Source organism: Notolabrus celidotus, chromosome 9 (genome assembly GCF_009762535.1).
Source record: "Notolabrus celidotus isolate fNotCel1 chromosome 9, fNotCel1.pri, whole genome shotgun sequence".
Lineage (NCBI taxonomy): Eukaryota > Metazoa > Chordata > Actinopteri > Labriformes > Labridae > Notolabrus > Notolabrus celidotus.
In genome coordinates this window covers 11,707,767-11,730,054 of record NC_048280.1, presented here as the reverse complement: position 1 = coordinate 11,730,054, position 22,288 = coordinate 11,707,767, and the positions used below count along the sequence as shown (strand labels likewise).

General features: G+C 40.1%; 1 protein-coding gene across 2 annotated transcripts in view; it reads left to right on the top strand.

The window, feature by feature from the left end:
• The window catches only part of kcnip3b (Kv channel interacting protein 3b, calsenilin), a 54,695-nt gene that overhangs the window by 13,111 nt on the left and 19,296 nt on the right, over window positions 1-22,288 (top strand). For both annotated transcript variants that reach the window (XM_034692952.1, XM_034692953.1), the window contains exon 3: window positions 9,384-9,558. In XM_034692952.1, the coding sequence (XP_034548843.1) occupies window positions 9,384-9,558 (175 nt within the window). The remainder of the gene's footprint in view (window positions 1-9,383; window positions 9,559-22,288) is intronic.

Sequence of the window (22,288 nt, the reverse complement as noted above, 5' to 3'; positions counted from 1 at the left end):
ATGGCATTGATTTTTATAAATGTAAAGTCATTCAGAGTAAAAAAGACAAAAAACAGACCATGCTTCAGGGTGTGGCTGGAAAAGTGTTTTAATTGCTCTGTTGTGCTCTAAGGTGTCTGCTGTTGCTGAAGCGTGTTCAAAGCTTGTTTTTCTCCGTCCAGACTCAGCGATGCACTGATGTATGCATGCCAGCATGCTTTTATCTTTTAGCATCTTGTAGCTTTTGTTAGAGCAGACAAAACACCTCTTCAGTCCAAGCTCACACTTCTGCTCATATTTTTGGTTTTGTAAAGGCTTCAAAAATCCTCCAGCCTGTTAATACAGGGATCACTGTATCGCACATCACGTCAACATGTATGTTTTGAAGCGTTCAGCTCTGCGATTAAGAACTTGAGTTTATTGTTGTTGTTTCATTGCAATTTGTTGGGATAATTTGAACGTCTTCATACGGTATGACTGAGCGGCAGGATGGTGTGTGGGCGGTTGTTTAATGTGTGGCAGATGTAAAGAAGGATATATTTAGGTATATATGTTTCTATGCGTTCATCTCTCGGAGGATTTAGAGTCTGTTCACTTGCGTCTGAATCATCTTGAGATGTGCTGTGGGTGCACGTATGGTCTCACATGAGATTGTGAGAATTTTTTTTCTGTATTCCAGACATTTTCACAAAGTACATTACATCACATAGGGTTGGAGCTACACAGAAAAAAGTGTTTTTTTATGCATAACTATTTAACATATATAGATGTTTTTATTCTTCATGAAACTGCTTAAAAGCTAGCCAAACACAGACAGCTAAATTCTTAGCAGTTAGATTTAAGATTGAAATGCTCCTTTGCTTACCTCTCCCATCAATGAAGTGATGGTGGTCTTTGACAGCAGCTTTAACATCCTTACAAATCATATTTTACATTTCTATCAAGCCTGTTCGACTAGATGCTGCTAAATACTACACACTCTACCTTAACATTACAAAATATCAGATCAAGGGGAGACTAAAATTGACCACCAAAAAGTTCAATGTCAGTTTTTTAAACAGTTCTCCATTTTCAACTCCAGGGTTGAATTTCTGTTATCCTCCAAGGAAAAACAGGTTATCAATTATTTCATCAAGTTCTTACATTTTACCTTCCTGAATTCCTTCTTGTAATCTTGCACTGTACCCTTTCACTGGACTCTGGAATTATCTAAAAAGAGTCAGCTCATATAGTGGTGTCAGAAAAAGATAGTAAGATATAGTCAATGATGACAAAGAAGCTCCTATCTGAAATACTCTCTCCCTGACTCGTCCTGTACTGTCAGTGTCGAGGAACAAGGTCATGTTTTAGAGGGAGAGGTGTTGACATTTCTCTGGTTGGATCATTTTAAATTTCAGATTTCTTGCTGGCTGTTTTTGTTTTCAAGTTGTTTTTTTAAATACCCCGTTTTCTACATCTCTAAAATTTGCAGTCAGAAAAGCGCTGACATCATGTGATATAAAGGTTATTGTGACTGGTTCAAAGAGTTTTTTAACATCATCTGTGGCTGCAGGGATTTATCCCAGGGCGGACTCTTTAACACATTCTGACCTTCATGAAGCAGCCGGGCAGAACAGATGAGTTTGAGTCACACTGAGAGAAAAAAAATCTGAGTACATGTGAGCTTTTAGCAGAACATGAAAGAGAGAGAGAGAGAGAGAGAGAGAGAGAGAGAGAGAGAGAGAGAGAGAGAGAGAGAGAGAGAGAGAGAGAGAGAGAGAGAGAGAGATATGTTGTATCTCTGTGGTGGCCTGGTTTAATGTTAATCTCGTATAACTTATTAATGGAAACTCTCATCTTCTAATATGACATTACGACACTACACCTCACTCTTCCTCTTCTTTCTCTGAGTCCATCAATTTCTCGTCCATCTGTTATATCTTGAATATATGAAAAAAGTTAGACATAAAAAGGGATTACAGGTGCACAATGATGAAAAAAAGGCACAGTATTTATACAGTAATAAAAGATTCTAGTCCAAATACTACACAAATTTTATAGGGATTTCTAAAGTTATGCAAAAAATGAAAAATGATGCAGGTTCTCCTTCACTTCCACTCTGTTATGAGTTTGTGATAAAGATTACTTGGGGATGATGCCTCAGTCTGCTGAAGAGGGTGGCTTAGTTTAAAAAGCTCCAGTCACACTCTAAATGAAAGATGTGGAAACCACAAATTAAGACAAGCTAAGTTTGCCTTGTGTTACTATGAGAAACATTACAGTCTCCCTGTCATGCCACACAAATATTTCCACTTATTAGTATTAACAAAGTATGGTATGGAAATGAACACTCACTTGATGCCACTCAAAATACTGTCTGTGTGAAAATAATGCTTAGTCCATCTTACAATAGACTTGTAATAAATAAACTTTGTATTCACCAAAGAAAAACAAGGAGACCCCTTTTAATTTTAAATGTTTGCCCCGAGGCTGCTCACACACTGGAGGACTTTTACATCTTGAAGTGTGATGTTTGCAGAGTGTATTGCAACACCACTAGCCTTCAGTGCTCCTCCCAGGTTAATGTCTACATGCTGCTTAGGCATGTTATGTTGATTTTGTCAGACAAGGCATCCTTTAGACTAGCTGGTGTTGACTAGCAAGGGTGACAAAGTGGAATCATTCATTCAACTTAACCTACACATTCCTGGTAACCCTTTTGTTTAGAAATCTTTCAGCAACTTATTGTCTTAAATTAATATTATTTGTTACAATGGACAATGGTTAAAAAGATCATCGTAGAAAAGGATGAGAATCTAAGATGCATATTTCAAGTCGGGAAAAACCCACTGTATCTGAGTGATGCAGAGATAGATTGTCAGTGCATCTCAAGAAATAAACTCCACAAAATCTGATCCAGATTCCTGGCTTTGATTGTGTCACATCTTCTGCTGTAGTTCTTTTTGTTGTTCATTTTGAAGAAGCTGACTCACTCACAGACAATGCTGTCAGTCAGTACTGAGTGGGGGAAGCTGAACCTTTATAACTAAAGTGCACATGTGCAGTAAAATTTAAGTAGCTGCTTTCAAAGGCTTGACTTTGAGACAACTCTGAAACACACATGATTACACACATGTCCAAATGATAGGATCAGAACCAAAAGAAGATTCTCATTCTCATTCTCAGTGCAGTTTTATTTGTTATACTCTTGTTTTTCCTTTCAGGCCCTGATACATCTTCCTGCTTCTACAGCAATGTCAGAGGTTCGTGAGGGAAATATTGAATTTCTCTTCAGTGTGAGTTTGTAGTGTGAGAGTTTGTTGAACCTCTCATATTTAAGATTAACTTCAGTTTGATACTTCTGTCTTTTTAAAGGTTGTAGTTTAGCTGGCAGTGCTGCTCCTCTTGTTGTTTGTCACAATAGCACCTACGAGCAGAAATAATAAAAATGCAAATTATTATGGAGTCTCAGATATTAAAGCTGCTGTTGGTAGGAATGGTGTAAAAAACGAACTTTTTCTCTGCTGGGTTTGGAGAAAAGGTCATAATGCCCATCGGTACTCATCGGTAAGTGGAGTAATTTGAGACTATTGCGAAATCTCTGAGTTTTGCAAAGCCTTTGTATCAAGCAATCATAGCTAATCTCCAAACCTCTGTCCTGATTGGTAAAGGGGCGGCCCCTACTACGTCCTCCGATTGGTTATGAGTCCGACACTATCATGACTGCACATGCCGATCTGTTTTGGTGGGCAAAGAGGAAATCTGGTTGGGAGGGATAGTGTTGACATTTGAAGTCCCTCTCTCTGAAACACAGTTTTTCCCACATACTTTCAGATACAGATCTAAGTGAATCATTAATGGGTTGTTTAAACTAAACCAACTACTCTTCAAATAAGAAAACATTGAGCACAGTTTATGTAAACATATCTTCTGGTAAACAATGTCAAATTGGTCAGCCAAGTGAAGCGAAAGTCAGCCGAGCTAGCACCACTAGCCTTCCCCAGACTTCAGGCTAATGTCCACATGCCTGTGCTGGGTACACATTGCTCCAGTCAAGTGATTATATGACAGTTTAACCAGACACAGCCTACTTACAACTTTATCTCCATCTCCATCTTCTAGATCAAAACACTGCCAACCCGCTTTAAGATGCCAAATGTCATTTGTGCTTGTTTACATCCAGGTAGTATAGTATCCATTAACTGGATCTACAGCCCCATCTAGTGGAGGGTGGCTACACTACAGCTTAAGGCTGATTTATACTTCTGCGTCGAATCGACGGCGTAACCTACGCCGTAGGTCCGCGTAGCTCCCGTACCTACGCAGAGGCCTACGCACGTAGCTGACGTGCACCTCCTCCAAAATGTAACTACGCGTAGAGCCGACGCGGACCGCAAGCTCTGTGATTGGTCCGCTCGACGGCTCTGTCTTTCCCGCATTCACAGCACTTCCGGGGTCCCGGACATCGGCCACACATCGGCCGTGTATTTCATCTCCTCCTCTCTATTCTTCATGTAATCATGTCTGTATGATAAACAGCAACATGTATCAGCTGTAGATTAACATAACACGCTCTGAATCGATGTGGAAAAGTAAACAGAGATCGTAGCGGGACCGGAAGCAGGCGACCGGCTATCAGAGAGACCGCACTGCCCTCAGGCGTTTCGGCGGAGAATTGCTGCGCGACACAGACACATCGACGCAGAAGTATGAGGGGCTTATGTCCGCGTCAGCCCCTGCTGCGTAGGGCGACGCAGAAGTATAAATCAGCCTTTAGACTCAACATTTGACCGGTATTTCTGACCTAAAATAATAATAGTTTTAATTCCTTTGACTGACAAGTAATTCTTGAGGCAAAAACAAGACTTGCATCTGTAATCTTAATGCTACGTAGTCAGTCCGGCCCCCAGGAGGGAAACAATTTTGACATATCAGTATTAATGCATATTTTGTGCATTCTATATTCTGATTGGTTGTTTCTCTGTTGTGTACAGCAGACTAACGATGAGAAGGCTTCATGTAATGAGGGCAGAGTTAACGCTTCATGTAAACCAACATACATGACAGTGATAACACAGAGACTGATTTTAAATAATATATGACAAGAGAAAAGTGATGTGCACTGCATCGCGGCTCTGTGTTTACTTTGAGCACTATGGGTAAATGGTCTTCCATGACGAGCATGTGAGTGTGTGTGTGTTTCAGGGGATGTTGTGCAGACATTTAGAGGGGAGTGCTGCCCCAGGACAAAGCCAGCTGGAGCGTTAAGGAAAACATGATGAAAAGAAAAAAATGGTTGAAATTCTGTGTAGTTTTGTTTGTGTGTGTGTGTGTGTGTGTGTGTGTATGTGTGTGTTGTAATTGTGGGTATGCCTGAACGTCCAGTGGTCCATAAATAAACAACTAAAGCAACGCTGAGTAATCTTGTGTTAACTCTGCATCTGTCTGCATCCGTTTGTCTCGCCAACACTCATCTCACCAATTTGTGTCCTTCCACTGAAAAGCCACACGGAAAAACAATTCTTCCCTCTAAATTACGTCTCAGAATAATATGCGAGTCACTGCGGAGCTCATTTCCTTAGTCTTTAACTCCTCTCCTCTATGCCAACATTGATCTGGGAATAAATAGGTGTCGGGATAAATGGAAGAGTTTCTATTACCTCGTTCCATTTCACTGTGTTGTCATTATATCACGAGCCAGTTTGTGTGTGAGTGAGTGTGAATCTCTGCACATGTTCACTCTCCTCTTTTGCATTTCCCTCCTTGCAGTCTTCCTCTGTGTTTCCTGCCCTTTCCTCTCTCACCTTTCCCTCTTATCTGTCTCTTCATGTGGAAGACTCAGAAAAAGCCTTGTAAATGTATTCCTCAGAAAAGAGCACCCTGTATCTTCATCTCCTCCATCCCTCTGTCCTCTGGCTGTCCTTTTGCTCTCCTCGTCAGATAGGCCAGTTTTCATTATGCTAATTGACTTCAGTTCTTCCAGGAACACGAGCAGGGACTTGTTCCCCTCACATCTATTTTCTTTCTTACTCCTTCTCTCTGTTTTTTTTTTTCTAATTCTCTCTCACTACCTTTAAGTAAAGGATTTGCATGGGCAGACTCCCATGAGATTAAATAGCCGTTTAAAATCCTCTGTGTGTATATGTGTGTGTGCGTTCTCCCCCACCTCCCTCCCTCTGTCATCCTTTGCTTTCCTCTCCTCCCCGCAGAGTAAACAGAGCTGCTGTTTGTTCTGCGTTCACCTCTTTCATCTTCCTCCCCACACTTGCTCCATCTACACATGTATGAGCGTGTGCTTTCTCCATCTGTGTGTGTGTGCATGTGTATATTTGTTGGGGTGTGGGGTTTACATAGACCCAGCAGGAGCAGATTAATGGGGCTTCTTGGGAATTTAAGAAAAAAGACATTTTGGCTAAATCATTGCTGAAATGATGCCGAGATAAGAGGAGAAAGGAAATTTAAAAACATATTAGTGGGAAAAAACTTCGATGTCAAGTTTATTTTCTCTGATGGAGGAGGATAAATGCTGAATATGAATGAGTGAGAGAGGGTTGCTCTTGCATAATAAGAGTCAGGATGATGAATTGGAGCTGAATATGAAAATGAACAAAAACTGACTTTTAATTCATCTGAGGGGGAAGATATTTCAAAGATGTGATTAACTCAGAAATATTAAAGTCACCTCACCTCCACACTGATTTCCTGGAAAGCTCATGTTGAGTTTTTCATATTTAAAGCCGCCAATGATACTCAGAAAACCTCAGATATCAACGACCTTTCCACACAGAAGTCAAATCCTGTCAAACCATCTCTGTTTTTTTCAGTGTGAATGAATTCATATGAGCAAAAGTGTTTACAGCCAAACTGTTGTAATCCATCTTAATAAGGACATTTTCTGGGCCATATGGTAAGGGAAGCAAATACATGATGGTGCTGTTGGCTGATTAAACTTATAATGTGTGAGGCCCATTCAAATACAAGGATACAAAAGCTGTTCAAACATCTGATTACAATGGCAGTGAAATATTTAAGTGTGTTTGGAGGATTTGTACACTCAAAAATCTTTAATTTGGCAAAATTAAGTCATCATTAGTCATTAATCAGTCTTGGAACCCTTCAGCTATGGTTTGATTGCCTCTGAGATTGATAGCTAACTTTTCAGGGCTTCTGGTGTGAGCAGGGGTGTGTCTGGAGGGGTGGCATAGGCTCTCGTTGAACTCTGAGTGACACCTCCAGATGCCTCCCAAAAATCCTAAACTATATGATTGTCTATTTGGAGGTGAGACATATGAAAAAAATCATGTTTCAGTCAGGACCAATTTAGTCAATGAAAATATTTATTCCATGCAATGTTATACTTGGTGATATTGCTCCATTTGAGAGCTCCCTGTCCTCCCATGTGGGACGGTGGAAGGCAAAAGCCTGATGAAGGCAGAGTACACTTCCCTTCCTTTTCATGTATGTACATGAAAGCAGGGGCAGGGAGAGCAGCAGCAAAGACCCCCAGGTACCGCTGATTGCAGGCATCAGTGGTAAAATCAGACAACATAAAAAAGAGGAGCTGAGGTGGAGGCAGGTTTCAAAGCTGCAGCAGGAAGAGCAGGCAGGCTAAAGTAGTTTAAACAGGACGGCCATATTGACATTTTCCAATTAGATTCATAGAAGGTAGTCGGCTAAGCTGTCAGCTGATATGGGCTTGCATTAAGATTAGCTAATGTTCTATGGACTGAGTATGAACTCATGGTCTGTCTGAACCACTGCTATGCTCAATATTTGGGCTCTGCTATTAGTTTTCTTTGCGTTTCATTGCAGCACATTTTCTTCTGTCAGTACTGATTGAAATTTTTTGAATACTTTAAATTGTGACTTTGGGGATACATCTTCTTCCAGGACTGCTCTCCTGCCGAATCCCTGTTGGAGCCCTATACTGAGACAAATAGCAGCCAGAGCAAATTTCATGCTAATTCTGAAAATAGAGATTATTCTTACTTTTATTAATAATGGTTGTAATAAATGGTTGCATGTTTTGTTAAAGAAGGTCAAGGGCCCAGTTTTTCTGAATTTTCTCCTGACTCTCTAACTTCCCCTAATTTATGAAAGTTACTACTATTTGAAAGTTTTTGTATCTTTCAGCTATTTTTTAGTTTCGCTGTCTGCATCTTGCTGTTTTGGTTCAGTCCCATCGCATCAGCAAGCAGCTGTTTTCTTTGAAAAGTCTTCCAAAACCCACATTGAACTACCTGCTCAATGTTAAACAGCAGTCAGACACAGTTATCTACCATCTTGTGAATATGGTTAAACATTTAGCAGAGCCAGCCACTTTATCAAAGACTCAGTGAGTAGGATTTTCCCTTTTTCAAGACTAATACAGTCATAATCTCTATCAGTCATCACTTGTGACCCCCTTCACAGCCTGTCTCTGCATGTATGTTCTTATTTGAGTTGTTTTGACCTCATACTTTGAGCAGGAGAGGTTTGTGCCCAGATCAGCTGAAAAGAAAAACAGGCCACCGCAGCAGGAGGATGCTCGACATGGGATTGATTCACACAAACTGCAGCTCCAGCAGGGTTGTTCCAAGCTGTCATCATGCTTAGTTCCTTTAAAACATGAAAGCCACAAAACCAATCACAAAATAACATTTTACTTCTCAGATACTCTGTTCCTGTTAACACAGCTCCCTCTTGTAGCTCACCCTCCATCTTGTTTAACAACTGCAGCTTTTACTGTTGCTTGTTGAGCCGTTGAGAAGAGGCCAACTGTCAATGATTTGTTTAGGAACAAAAAGAAATAAATCCAGATTTGTCTTTAATAAGGTGAAAGAGACAGAAAGCAGAGGCAGACAATAAAGGGATGGTCAGAGGGAGGACAGAAACTTGAATCCAAACACACGATACATTTAGCCCATTTAGACAGTGTACATAAAGAGTAAACGTTTTGCTTTCATCCTCATGATTTATGTCTGTGTTCTGTTTACTGCTGTTTCCACTGCCTCCTAGTGGTCAAAACTGCTCATCTGTTTTTAAACTAATCCATCAACTTGTCTTTCTAGTAAATATGTCATCTCCTCTTTCATCACTTCGCCTCTGAATATACATCTGTCTGTGTCTATCCATCAGCCGCTACAACAAGATGTTGCACCAGAGCACACGTTCATTTAGATAGTGGAGCTGCAACACAGAGAAGGTTTCAAATTAAATTTGCAGAAACTTTTCCCAAAAACTTCTGAAACACAAAAGCTGTGTTGAGCTGAACTCCTCTTGAACCTCTGTAGAGTGTTCGTGGAAGCCCTTCAGATCAGAGGCTAATAATATTTTCCAGGCACACACATAATCTCCTGCTTCATTAAAAGATCTCTGCCTGCTTTGTTTCATTTGCATATTGACCTGAACTTTCTCTCCCTCTTCCTCCCCCATCCTCCCTGCAGGCGGATGGTAAGGTGGTCGATGGCAGCCTGCTGGGGGATGCTAATGGTGTGGAGCCTGCGCCGGGCCGAGTGAAGGATTCTGGGAAATGGCAGAAACCGCGATTCTCTCGGAAAGCTCTGATGAAGTGCTGCCTGGTGAAATGGATCATCGCCAGCACTCAGCCACAGGACAAAGGTATGGAGGGGGTGGGGCAGTAGATTTCCAGTGTGTGTGATGTCTTGGGGAAACTGATGACGTGGTGAATGCACAACAAGTGTGACTAACAGTGTTCAAATTGATCCCTGAATTGACTGGTGAGATCTCCGCTTGCCTCCTGACGTCCCTCTGGGACCAGCTGGCTCATTGACCTCAGGGTCAAACATTTAGTCCAAACACTCATTCATCAAACGTCTACACATCCTCCAAGAACCATTAATTACATCCACAAGGACCTGAAACTCCCATCGTTCTCCTCTGGGCTTCTTTTAATCCATTTCAAGAGCACATGTTTACTGTACACAGACGTGGCTCCTGTCCAGGTTTGTTCTGTCCCTGGTCTTGGTCTCTGTGCTCCACCCAGTGGTCCAGCTGTGACCGTGCAGAGTAAGTCTCATGCAGGTACACAGAGGGATGAAAGAGCTTACATACTGGTAACACCACCTTTAATTTAACCCTTTCTTATATCTTTAGTGTAGGGTTATTGCTTATGACTAATCTCAAGAAACAACTTGTGTAGTAATCTATTTTTAGCTGTAGTTTAGCTCAGTGTTGCTCCATTTACCCTTTCCTTCTATCTGCTGCATTTCTTGACATCTTGTCTTCTTTCATATTTCACTCATTTTTGCCTTTAAAACAATTCTTGTTTTGCTCTCTTTAATTACACATATCTTTTCTTCCACATCCTTCTTTGTCTACTTCACTTATTTGCCTCTCCAACATCTCTTTCTGTTACTCCTTACTTTTGCTCACCCTGTTCTTCCCGACCTCCCAATTACTCAACTCTTTTGCTATGCCTCTACTGTGTATGTCTTCTCTGCATTTCTTCTCTACTTTTTCTTACTAACTGCTTGTTTCCTATCCTCTTTCTTCTTATCAAAATCTGCCTCTCTCTGCTGTCCAGTTCTTCCTGCATTTCATCTTTTCCCTCTCAACCTTCATAATTCTTTCGTTCATTAACACATTTTTCCCTGCTTTCTGTGTCCCTCCTCCCTGCAGTACTGTCTCCCTAACCTTCCTTTTTTGCTTTATGGAAAAAAATAACAGTTTCTTCTTTTAGGTCTAATTACATGAATTAATGTTTAAAAGGCCACATTTATGAGAGACTTCATTAAACTAAATGAGGTGGATGTGTGAGACTGGGATCCTCTTTTGATGTCTGAGGCCAACTAAGCCACACGCACCGGGTAAATGTGAGCACTCCACTGGTTGAATGAGATCTGCCCTTATCACGCTTATCACCTTTATCACACAATCTTGTTTATCTCTCTCTCACACACACACACACACACACAAACACACACACAAACACACACACACACACACACACACACACACACACACACACACACACACACACACACACACACACACACACACACACACACACTTTGTATCACGTTTGCCTCTCCTCGCCCTCCTTTGGCAGAACTTCAAAAGTGCAACTTTTCACTTTGGCGTCCCCAGGTGGCAACAACAGACAACTGTTTCAATTTTAAAAAGTTCAAACAACTTTTCATCTGGAAACACAGCACAGTGCTCTGAAAAACCCTCCCTGGGATGGGTGATACAGATAAAGCAGCAGGTTCAGACATTTTAAGTCCCTACTATTTAATTTCTTATCATTTGGATACACAGCATTAGTTGCAACGATTCAGGAGGGATTCAACTTCTTTAAGATTCCCACCCGTGTTCTTATTCACTTCACAACTTCTCCTCAGTTCACGTTGGGTTCGAGGATTACAGACTTTTAATGCCGTCTTTCGTTTCAACCTGGTTGAAAGAGCTGATTGTGAAAAAGGAGCTCAGAGAATCAGTAAAATCTCCAACAATCACAGAGGGGCGAAGAGAAGTGGGGCTGTGATGGGGTCTATTTCCTCTCACAATGGGGAGTGAAGAGAGATTCAGCTCCTGAGAGAGAGAAACCCTCACCTCAGTAATGACCTGCAGCTAAAAATAACAGTGTAGAGACGTAGATCAGAGAGGAGGTGGAGGTGGTGACTAAAGCTGGATGGTAAGATGCTGTTTTTAGTTGCATGAAATTGTGAACAAATGTATTTTAAGTAATATTTTCAAACTGTCATGGATTCGTTGCTTTTTTTTGGAAAGTATCTTGTGCGCACAAGATACTTTCTTGTGCGCACAAGATACTTCAGGTGCGCATGAGAAAGTTTGTCGTGCGCACGGGAAACTTTCTCATGTGCATAAGATACCAAGTAAGCACTGGAGATCAACCAGTTTCGACCTAAAAATGACAGTATGGCAGTTAGTTGAGATTTATTTCAACCTTGGGCTTCCTTACGAAGATATCACGGCTTTGCTTGCACATCGTCACCACTTGATTGTCTCAGAACGGCACCTAAAACGGATTTTGAAGTCTTACGGTCTGTTCAGGCATAAGGGATACAGTTTCATAAATCACAAATGCACACAGAAGGATTCACAAATGTATTTCAACTCACACACAAATGTGTATCATTCTATATAAATGTAAAAACAAATCCACAAATAAAAAACAAGATTCCCAAACGTATTTCTGATTCACACACACACATATTTATTGTTTTATATATATGTAATAAAAATCCACAAATATACGATACTTTTGTATCTTGCTACATTTATATACCAACTGTTCGGTCTGCATTTACGAACTGTTTGTAATTTGTGAACCTCACTGCATTTGTGTGTGGAATAATTGAGACTCTCTTGCTGTGGTCAGTCTGCCTCGCGTAGTGTTTCCCATAATCCACAGCGCTCGTTCCGCTTTTTCTTTTTCCTTCTCTCTTGACGGGAGGATATCCGTTTTTGGGTGCTGTGGAAGTTATCAAATAACATATAAACCACTTCTTAACTTTTTAAATCATAAGTGATGCTAAAGAAGCAGTTTATCTATCGGCCTCGCCGTTGTTTACTTCCGCTTTCCGAAACCGGAAATCCAGTGACGTATGACCCAGCATACTGCAACCATAGACTGCAACACAGATAGAACAGCTATACTACATACTAAGTTCAAACCAAGCGGCAACCTCCGGTCTAAAAATATGAGTCCAATATGGAAGTGTTAAAAGCTGCAGTTCATCGAGGATCCACTTGAGGCTGGCTCCAGAAGTACCGGAAGTCACATACACATGAATGGGAAAAAGACGATCTTTGCAGCATTAATAAACATGTTTACAGCCTGGTACAAAAGATGAGTGTAGTCTGAATAGCTCATTTCTCGATGTCCTCTCACTGTGAGGGGGGTGAATTTTTTTCTAATTCGGCAATTTCGAAGATATTGAGATTACTAGTCTTCCAATGAGAGGCACAGCTGCCTGTGGGAACACTGCAGCTGTTGGCTAGGAGGCTCAAAGCCCGCCTCTTTACGTCACACTGGCTCGACAGAAGCAATATGGCTGCCGCTGCCGATTGGCTTCAAAACAGCGTTCAGAAACAGATGGGTGACGTCACGGCTACTACGTCCATATTTTTTACAGTCTATGGTTCAAACGCAGTATGTAGTTGGCAATACCTACTGCCTACTACATTAGTAAGTAGAATGGAGCAGGCCATTTCGGAAACAATCCAAGACTAGTCGATATCTTGTTATTCCACATTTAGGCAGTTGTTTAATGAGGAATGTTTGATCCATTGTTACACTGGGTGGCCTATCTGCTGACGTCTCACCCCATTTACAAACATTTGATCCTCACCCCGTTACTGTATTATTGATCAGTCTGACGTTCGTTTACCTGCAAATGAAAAGTGCTATAATTCTATACAATTCTATAGAATTATGGCACGACAAACTTCTGAAAAAAATTCTGCACGTCACTTTAGGGGCTCCATACAAGAAAACGATAGTTTTTCTTTAAATTCTCATTTATACTTTTTCATTGTGGCTGTTGTGACACATGAGCAAATGCTCAGATCAATCATATCAACCCCCTACTGAGAATCATTGAATTGCAGTGGCAGATTTTAACTCTCTTTTTAAACAACTCTGGTGCTAAACAGCAACAAGTTCATAACATTAACCTTGTCTTTATTATTTTTACCAAAGAGACATCGGTATAATAATGTCAAGTCAACATTAATTTACAGGCTACAGCACATTTTAAAACAACCAATGTTGACCCCAGCGCTTTACAAAGTAAAAGATGCAACAATAAAAACAACAGTACACAACACATCATATTTATATGAAAATAGTAAAACATCTTGGGGTCATAGTGTTGTCATTCCGAAGGGAGGGCAAAAGAAAAACATTCAATAGTGGGGGTGGATCTTATTTGGAGTGCTTAGCTGTTCCACAGACAGAGGGCAGCTACTGCAAAGGCCTGATCGCCCCAGACGGCTTTTAGGCACATCCTGAAGCAGCTGATGGTTTGACCTCTGTGCTCTAGCTGGAGTATGAACATGAAGAAGTTTAGCTTAGTCAGACAATGCCAATCCAGTAAGAGCCTTTTAGGTCAACAGCAAAATTTAAAATCAATCCTGCGACGGACTGGAAGCCAGAGGAGAGAGAGCAGCACAGGTGTGACGTGTTGGATGTGGTCTCATTTTTCCTAGTAACGCTCCACTTGTCGCTGTAGATGTTGTTTTGGCGATTTTACAGCAAATGCTAATTTTAGACATTTTTGGGATACTGATAAGTGCAAACTGCTCAGTCTGAAGTGTTCTTATAATAACTTAAAGCGCGCCGTAGAAAGATCTAATAATATTTGGAACAAGTGACAGAAACTAGTGTTGAATTAATGACAAATCGGTTCCAAACCTTTTTCTATTTGGCCAGTGTGATGCTGATCACGTTTCTCCACTGAAACATCACCCCAGGGAACATTTTATCATGCTTTGAATACAATAGAGGCAACCAGGGGACTTCACAGTTGCTAGAGGTATGACATAAGACTATTAAGTGCAAAATGAACATTGCTGTTTTTCCCCCCGTGGGCTTGACATCTTCATAATGCCTGTTTTGCTCAAACTACCATTCAGAGCTCAAATATATTTGATTTAACATTGACATAAAGGAGGAAAAAAAAAGCCTGTCTTCACATCTGAGAATCTGGAACAAGCACTTTTTTTTATTTTAGTTCTCGAGTGCCAAAAAGTGAGAGTGCTTTTAAAGTGTCTTTAAAGTGAGATATTTCACTGGGCACAAAGTTTAATCTCTGAATTAAAAGTATCTCCAACACTTTGAAATCACAGAGAGAAAATGAGGTCATGAGGGGGGAAACTGAGAGACAAAGAAAAGAGGGATGAGGAAGACTGTGATATTAAGAGTGTAATGTGAGTGGGATTAGATATGAAAGCAGGGAGGGAGGAGAGGTTGAACCAGCAAATATTTCTGCGTCAGCATATCTCTGTATGACTTCTCGCTGTCAGAGATGGACTTCAGAGGGCAGGCATGTGGACGTGCAGCGCTCATGAAGGCTGTAACAGGAGGAGAATAAGCTGCGTATGTGTGTGTGTGTGTTGTGGTTTGTCAGGGACGGTCACATGAAGCTTCAGGACGAACCCAACATCATGCGATTCATTTCACCTCTTCTAAGGGAGCAAGGGCAGAGGAGAGGAGAGGAAGAGGAGGGAGAAAAGAAGGGGAGGAAGGGAGGAGGGAGGGAAGATCACCTGTAAGCAAAGTGGGAGTGAAGTTTAAAAAGAAGCTTTGAGTGTTTTGTAGAGGTAATAAGTCAGCAGCAGAGCAAGGAAGCTGACTTTTTTTTACTGTGCAGTTTTAATCTTCTTTTCTTTCTTCTTGTTTTGAAGGATGTTTTGATGGATTTTGATTCTTGAGACAGACAAGTTTTCCTGGTTTATTTTCTTTTTACGCTGCTTGTTGTTGTTGGTTTTAGAACTCAAAGTTTAGGGATGAGTACATGCAAAGCTGAGTGTGAGAGTGAGATCTCAAAGCTGCTGCGCTGCTTCTTTGGCTTCATCACCGGGACAGTCATCCAAGGTACTGTCTCTGTTTTTCTGTAGCTGGGTATTGGTTGTACTTTTTGACTTCTTATTGTCATCATGGGGGTTGTATAGTTAAAGTTAAAAAAAAAACCATAGGCTTTCAGATGATTTAGTGAAGCAAAAATATTGGGTTGTGTAAAACGGAAATACTCAAGTAAAGACCTAATTTAAGACTGAGCAGAATCTGTTCCTACGAAAATTAGAGCTGCTTGCTACCTTGCTCAAACTGAGTCAACATTGTATTAATGAACCCATAATGTTATTTTTGTTAATTTACTTCACTTTATAGTTGGATTGCTTCTATTTTATACAGTTAAACATTGTATTGGTGTGATGTCAGGTATAATGTGTAGCGAGCAGGTGATTAGAATCCTGATGGGGTGAGCAAGACCCTGACAGGAAGCGACAATGTTTCAATATCTACCTGCGTCAGTTTGCTAACAGAAGGTAACATCTTTGCCACGGTGTCAGCCGGCAAGCAGATGTTCAGTGGATGGATTTGATATGAAATGTGCGACTTGGTTGTCCTATAGTGTTGCTTTTGCTGTTGAGAATGAATCACTGTTGCTAACGGGTTTTGACCAATCAGAGTTAAGCATGTAACACAGCCGTGTGATAATTTTGTTGAAACCTAATGGAAACTGGTGGAGGTGATACTTTTTGCAACCTTATATAGTTTTTTTGTTCCCTTAAGGAACAAGTGAGATCTGACCTTTTTGTTTGTTGGTTTGTTTGTTTTAGAATATGCCTCTTCATTGTCAAGTGTTTTTGTAATCCTGATTAATGATGGACTAAAGGACTTCTCATCATCTATATAGTTGCACTTTTTTAGATAAGGTTTACTTCTTGAATTGTTTCCTGTCTTTTCATCAGTCCGTCCTTCTTCAGTCAACCTGTTTAGTGTCCTTCCGTCCATCATTGATTAGGTGTAAGTCTATACCCTGTCCTCCTCCGTCCTTTCATGAGACCAACATCTTCAAACCTCTGAATCAGCACTCTGCCCCCCTCTTCTCATACCCTCTTTACTCTATTAATCTGTGCTCATTCTCCTCCTTTTTTTTGTCTATCCTACTCTATCTATTCTTATCTCTCCTGTCCTAGCTGCACCTAAAGTATGTGAGGGCACCTCAGGATGTAATTTTTACACATCCAATTTAGAGGGGCAACAGGAGACTTGATGCTGAATGTTCTGTGCAGAGGAAAAACATCCCTTGTTAGCCTCTGTTTTGCTTTACTTCTCTTTTTGACCCTTTTCTTCGTCGGTTTCCAGTTTGAATTGTCACAATGGAGTCAGGCTCAGGTATGGGAACAAGTCTTCAAGATCCATTACAAGAACTGTATTTTGCCTCCAGTGATACTTGCTTTTTTGAAATAGAGAGAGTAAAGGAATGAACCAACAACTAGGGCAGAGAAATTGGTGAAAATAGCTTTGATTAAGATATCTCTGTTTAATTACACCACTGAGGTTAGTGTTGAAGCTGACCGGCTAAGGTGGTTTTATAAAAAGAGGATTAACTCACATGGAAGTGAGACTGGTTTACTTTTAATTGGAATAAATCAGGGAGTTGATGAGGCGAGGCAGAGATAGCAAGAGAGGGGAACACTGAGGAAGCTGCCATCTCTCTCCACTAATGACCAGCTTTATGAAAGTTTTAGTGCAGAGGCCGCATGTGGTGTTGTTTTTGTGTGTGGAGAGGGCACAAAGAGAAGAAAAGTTTTCATCTTCGGTCCCTGGAGTTTGATGTCAGAGAATACGCAAGCAGTAAAATGAAAGAGGAGGGTATAATCAGCTGTATCTTAAGGCCCACTGTTTCATCAGCTGGCTCTGTGCTGTATGCATACATTAAGGTTTACATGCAGTCACTAAACTGATCTCCGCTTGTATGCATGAGTGCATGGTACAGATTTACACAGAATAAGCACACCCTGCAGTCTTATGTATTATATGTCTCTGTGGCTGTTGTTTTATCCATGTATTAGTTGTCCCTCATCAATCATTACCGAGTGAAACACAGAAGCTGATGACGTGTGAAACCACACAGCATCCACCTATTGGTTTGCAGCTGAGTAAGCTCATCTTGGAAGAGTCGTATACATTTGATCCGTTCTCTCGTGTTTCATTTCTCTCTTTTCATCTCTGGTTGTGAATGGAGCTGAGCTTGCAGCATCCTCTAGTGAGTGCCAGGGATATTACATGGCCACTACACCACCAGGCTATTGTGTCTCATGGGTCTAAAACTTACAGTGAAATTCATTTTCTCTCTGATGATAAATAATTTGGTATCTAAAATGTCCAAAACCCCTCAAGTGTCAACTCTTGAACTACAAATTAAATCTGAAAATGTTACAGTGTCGATTACTTTTGAAACTGTTGCCAATTAATGATGTAAAACAACATCCAGATTATAATAACAAAAATAAAACTGTTACACAGCTAAACAAAACCAAATTCATTTACATATATACTTTTTCAAATAAATTGTTTTTTTGTAACACACACATATTTCTTAACAAAGAAAATAAAAATAAAACCAACATGTATATACATATATATTTCTGCACCATTTTATATTGGTGCCGTTTTGGCCTAATGGTTAAATTGAACAGAGGCTATGGTCCTCAAAACGGGCAGCTCGGGTTCATTTCCAACCTATGGTCCTTTGCCTCCTGTCATTCCCTCACTCTCTGAATAAAGGCTTAAAATTGATATGATTGTCGGCAGGACATCACTGGGGCCCTACCTCCCAGGGCCAGAAGTGTCGAAACCTAATTTAACCAGCGATCTCCGGTCAGGTCCTGCTCCTGTTGTGCCCTAACTGGCTAACCAAGGGCAGAGACTGAGGGACCAGTTATTGATCAAGAGTTTAATCAATACTCAGAAATGGAGAGAAAAGGGTTTTTCTAATATAAAATCTGTTATGGTATATTTGATAATGCAGTTTAATATTGCCTCTGACATATATATCAGTCTTGTTAAGCATAGCCCAATGTGCTTTTATTTTTCATGAATACATCTAAAACATGTTAAGATAACTGCATATATTAGATTTTAATCTGCATGGAATAATGGAATTATATATGACTTTCTTAGTTGTTTTTTTACCCAAATATTTTCCTTGCATTTTTTCTATGTTAATAAAAGGCTGGACAGAAATCCAGAAATCCGTTCACAAGTGGTGTGTATACTCCCTTTGCCCCCTTGTTTGTTTTGCACAACCCCTACACTATTCTCTGACACAATACTGTACATCCAGGGCACACATACAGTAATTTATTCATACTTTCTACATTCAGTGGCCACCAATAAATGTTAACATAATTCTCTTCCTCTAAAAAACAAAAACTCCAAAACTCTATCTTACAAAAAAGTGTGACAGGGGATTTTGATCCAAATGAATAACTGCACTCATTGCACGGATTGTCTGTCGTGAGGAAATAGAAGCTTCTTTATGCCTCGATAAGCAGGAATCTGTATAACAGATGAGACCTCTCTCTGAAAATGAGAGACAGTTTAAGAGTTAGAGTCCTGCTGCTATGTGGAGAACGATCAGAAGAGAGGAAGGGAGTGAGACAGACAAATAAAAAAAGAAGTGGAGGTGTGTGATGTGTATGATGTGAAAGGTCAGAAGCTCTAAGGTGCTGTTTGATCCCATCTTCTTTTTCATCTCCCTCTCTTATTGTCACATGGTGTCCCAAACTCAAACAGATTTTCAAATGTGGCCTCAAACACACTTGTGCTCACACACACACAAACACGCACACACACGCACACACAGGAAAAATCTCTCACCTGTCACCTTTTCAACAGTGCCAGGCAGTTGCTTTTGTTGATTCGCAGGATTCAGACTTTGAAGCTTTGCTGGTTTACTTTTTGTCAGGCGGAGCTAAAATTTCTAAAGTCAAAGTTCAAAAATAGCAACTCAGTGTTTTAAGATGTCCTTGTTAGCATTGATTAATGACTCAGCATTGGCATCTGGTCTTTAAGGGTTAGATATTGTCTTGTTATCCAGGACCTTTGGTGATAAATTATTTTAGAACACCTTGTTAGCATTGTTAGCGCTGTTGTAGTCGTGTAGTTGAGCTGCGTCATGGGAGCTGTGATGGCCGCTCTCTCTGTGGAGGCCAGGAGGCGCCTCTCTCGTCCTAGCTGCCTCTCTCACTGCGGCCACAGTGCAGCCAGGTACCATCGCTCAGGTAGGAAATCATATGGTTTAAACTGTGGCATCTCATTGAAGCTTTTTGTACAACTTAACTTCATTGCTTCATTACATAGCCATTTTTTTCACTCTTACCTTCTTCTTGTCTTTGAGTCTCGTCACATCTTTGGTATTTTGTGAGCAGTTTTGTTGTGTTATAATGAAAAGATCACACAAATCAATCTGTATTTGAAAATTAGATCTATAAAATCCTCTTTGGTGTGTATAAGTGAGTATAAGTTATATATGTGTATAAGTGAGTATAAGTTAATGTGCTATTTTAGCCTTTAGTTGGTAGGACTGGCAATTACTGCAAACATTATACATATTTTTACAAGGAAACATATTTTTTCCCCCTTGCGTGACTGCATGCAATGAGTAGAATTTTTAGGCACTTGAGTCTGAACTTTTTAAATACTTTTTTCCACAACATTTTTAATTTTACTCAAGTAGTTTCATACAAAATATATGACAACATTGTGATTTTTTTTATATATATAGATTAAACTATTTAAAAAAAATAACCCACTGAATCTCAATCAAACCTAATCAAATCTGTCACTTTTTGTAAACTCATTATGTTCACCTGAGCCACAAATGTTTGTTTCAAATTTGATCAGAAATCAATTGATTTTCTAAATTTAAAAAGATAAGTTAGACTTAATTTTGAAATTTAACATTCAATGATTTCAAGAATAGAACTTTAACACTATGCAGAAAATAGAGAATGGATTACAAACTATGTCTTTCAAATGACTTCTCAGTCTGATCAAAATGCACTTATAACATGATATTTCACTTCAACTACTCTTCAGTCTGTACTCTGTACAATTTAAGTAATTCTATACTTTGAATGACTTCAAGTGTAACCTGATGCCATATTTAAGAAGTAACACTGACAACATTTTTCTAATAGAATACTTTGTCATAGTTCAAGAAATATTTGTTTTACAATGAAAATCTCAACATTTTCATTCAAATCAAGTCAAGTCAAATCAACTTTATTTATATAGCACTTTACACACAACACAGTTGATCCAAAGTGCTTTACAACAGAAAATGAGGAAAACAAAGAGAAAATGAAATAAGAAACACACAAACAGAGGAAGAGAGAGGGAAAGAAGAGTGGTAAGACAGCAGTATTGAGCAAATATTAGTTGTAATGCCCTTGCTAAAGGTAGAATCATTTATATGTTACATTAGCAAATAATAAGCTATGCATTTAAATATGTGGGGATGGAAAAATATAGAATTCTACCAATGTAATAGTTGAGAGCAAACAGTTGTTTCTACTTTGGACTTTATGAATGCATCTGCACACAGCTGAGTGTCGTATCTGCATCTCTCCCTCTGAGGCAGTGGTGAAGACTTGAGGTGATTTTTGCTGATGATGTGTCTCACTGAGAGGAAATAATCAGAGTCCTCACCCCTTTTTTACTGACTGTTGTGTCAGCAGGCAGCGCCAAGCCTACCTTTTAAAAACCTGTTAGTGTCCTAATGGGCTGCTTAGAGAAACAACCACACACACACACACACACACACACAAACACACACATGCACACACACACACACACGCACGCACGCACGCACGCACACACACACACACACACACACACACAAACAAGATAAACCCACAAAGTCTTTACTTGAGCATCAGAATACAGGAGAACAACCTAAATGCACATGAATAGACCCCCAAACTAAAAAATTCTCTGTAAAGCACCATGATGCACAGATTCCTACATGTGTGGTGTGTGAGTGAGCACCTGTCATCTGATACACTCTCTTCCACAAAGTGCTATCTGAATTGTAAATTTGACCTTCAGGGTGATTCCTCTTCTGTAAATATAGACTCTATAGTCTCTCACTCATACAGAAAAAATGGAAGTCGTACCTACAAGAATAGATTTTTCATTTTATTATTGATTGTTTATTCATATTTTTCTGGTAAAGCATAAGAAGCAAAGAAAGAGGAGGGGGATTCTCTATCACCACCGCTTCACTACAGAGTTATCGATCTCTCTCACTCTGTGTCTCCTATCTCAAACCCAGTCAATGCATTAACACACACTCACACTCTAACACACACTTCTTTGTTCCCCTTCTTATCTTGATGCATTAGCAAGTGCAGAGTCATCAGTTATCCTCTTTTGACTTCTAAACTCAAATACATTTATACACACGCTGGCACTTATTCACTCTAATAATATTTTTCCATGTTATCTATGGCCAACTGTTGCACACACTTCCAGGAATCATTAAGGTTTTTGAGGCATCACTAATATAATTACACAGTTACATCCAGGCTTCTTATTTACTCCATCGCTGTCTGCACTTCACAGGAAAAGAAATAAATGGGAAGAGAGGAAAATAAGAAAGAAAAAAGGTTGGGGGGCTCAAAGGAGGATGTCCATGCTTTTTTTGTGTATGGGGCAATTTGTGTAATTGATATCAACCCTCATCTGCACTCAGTAGCAGCCGCAAAGGGAAAAGTTGGCAGGGGTGTGACCAGAGGTGTGACTAAAGGGTGCCCTGCCCTCCTCCCTGAATGTGATGGGTTAACCCTG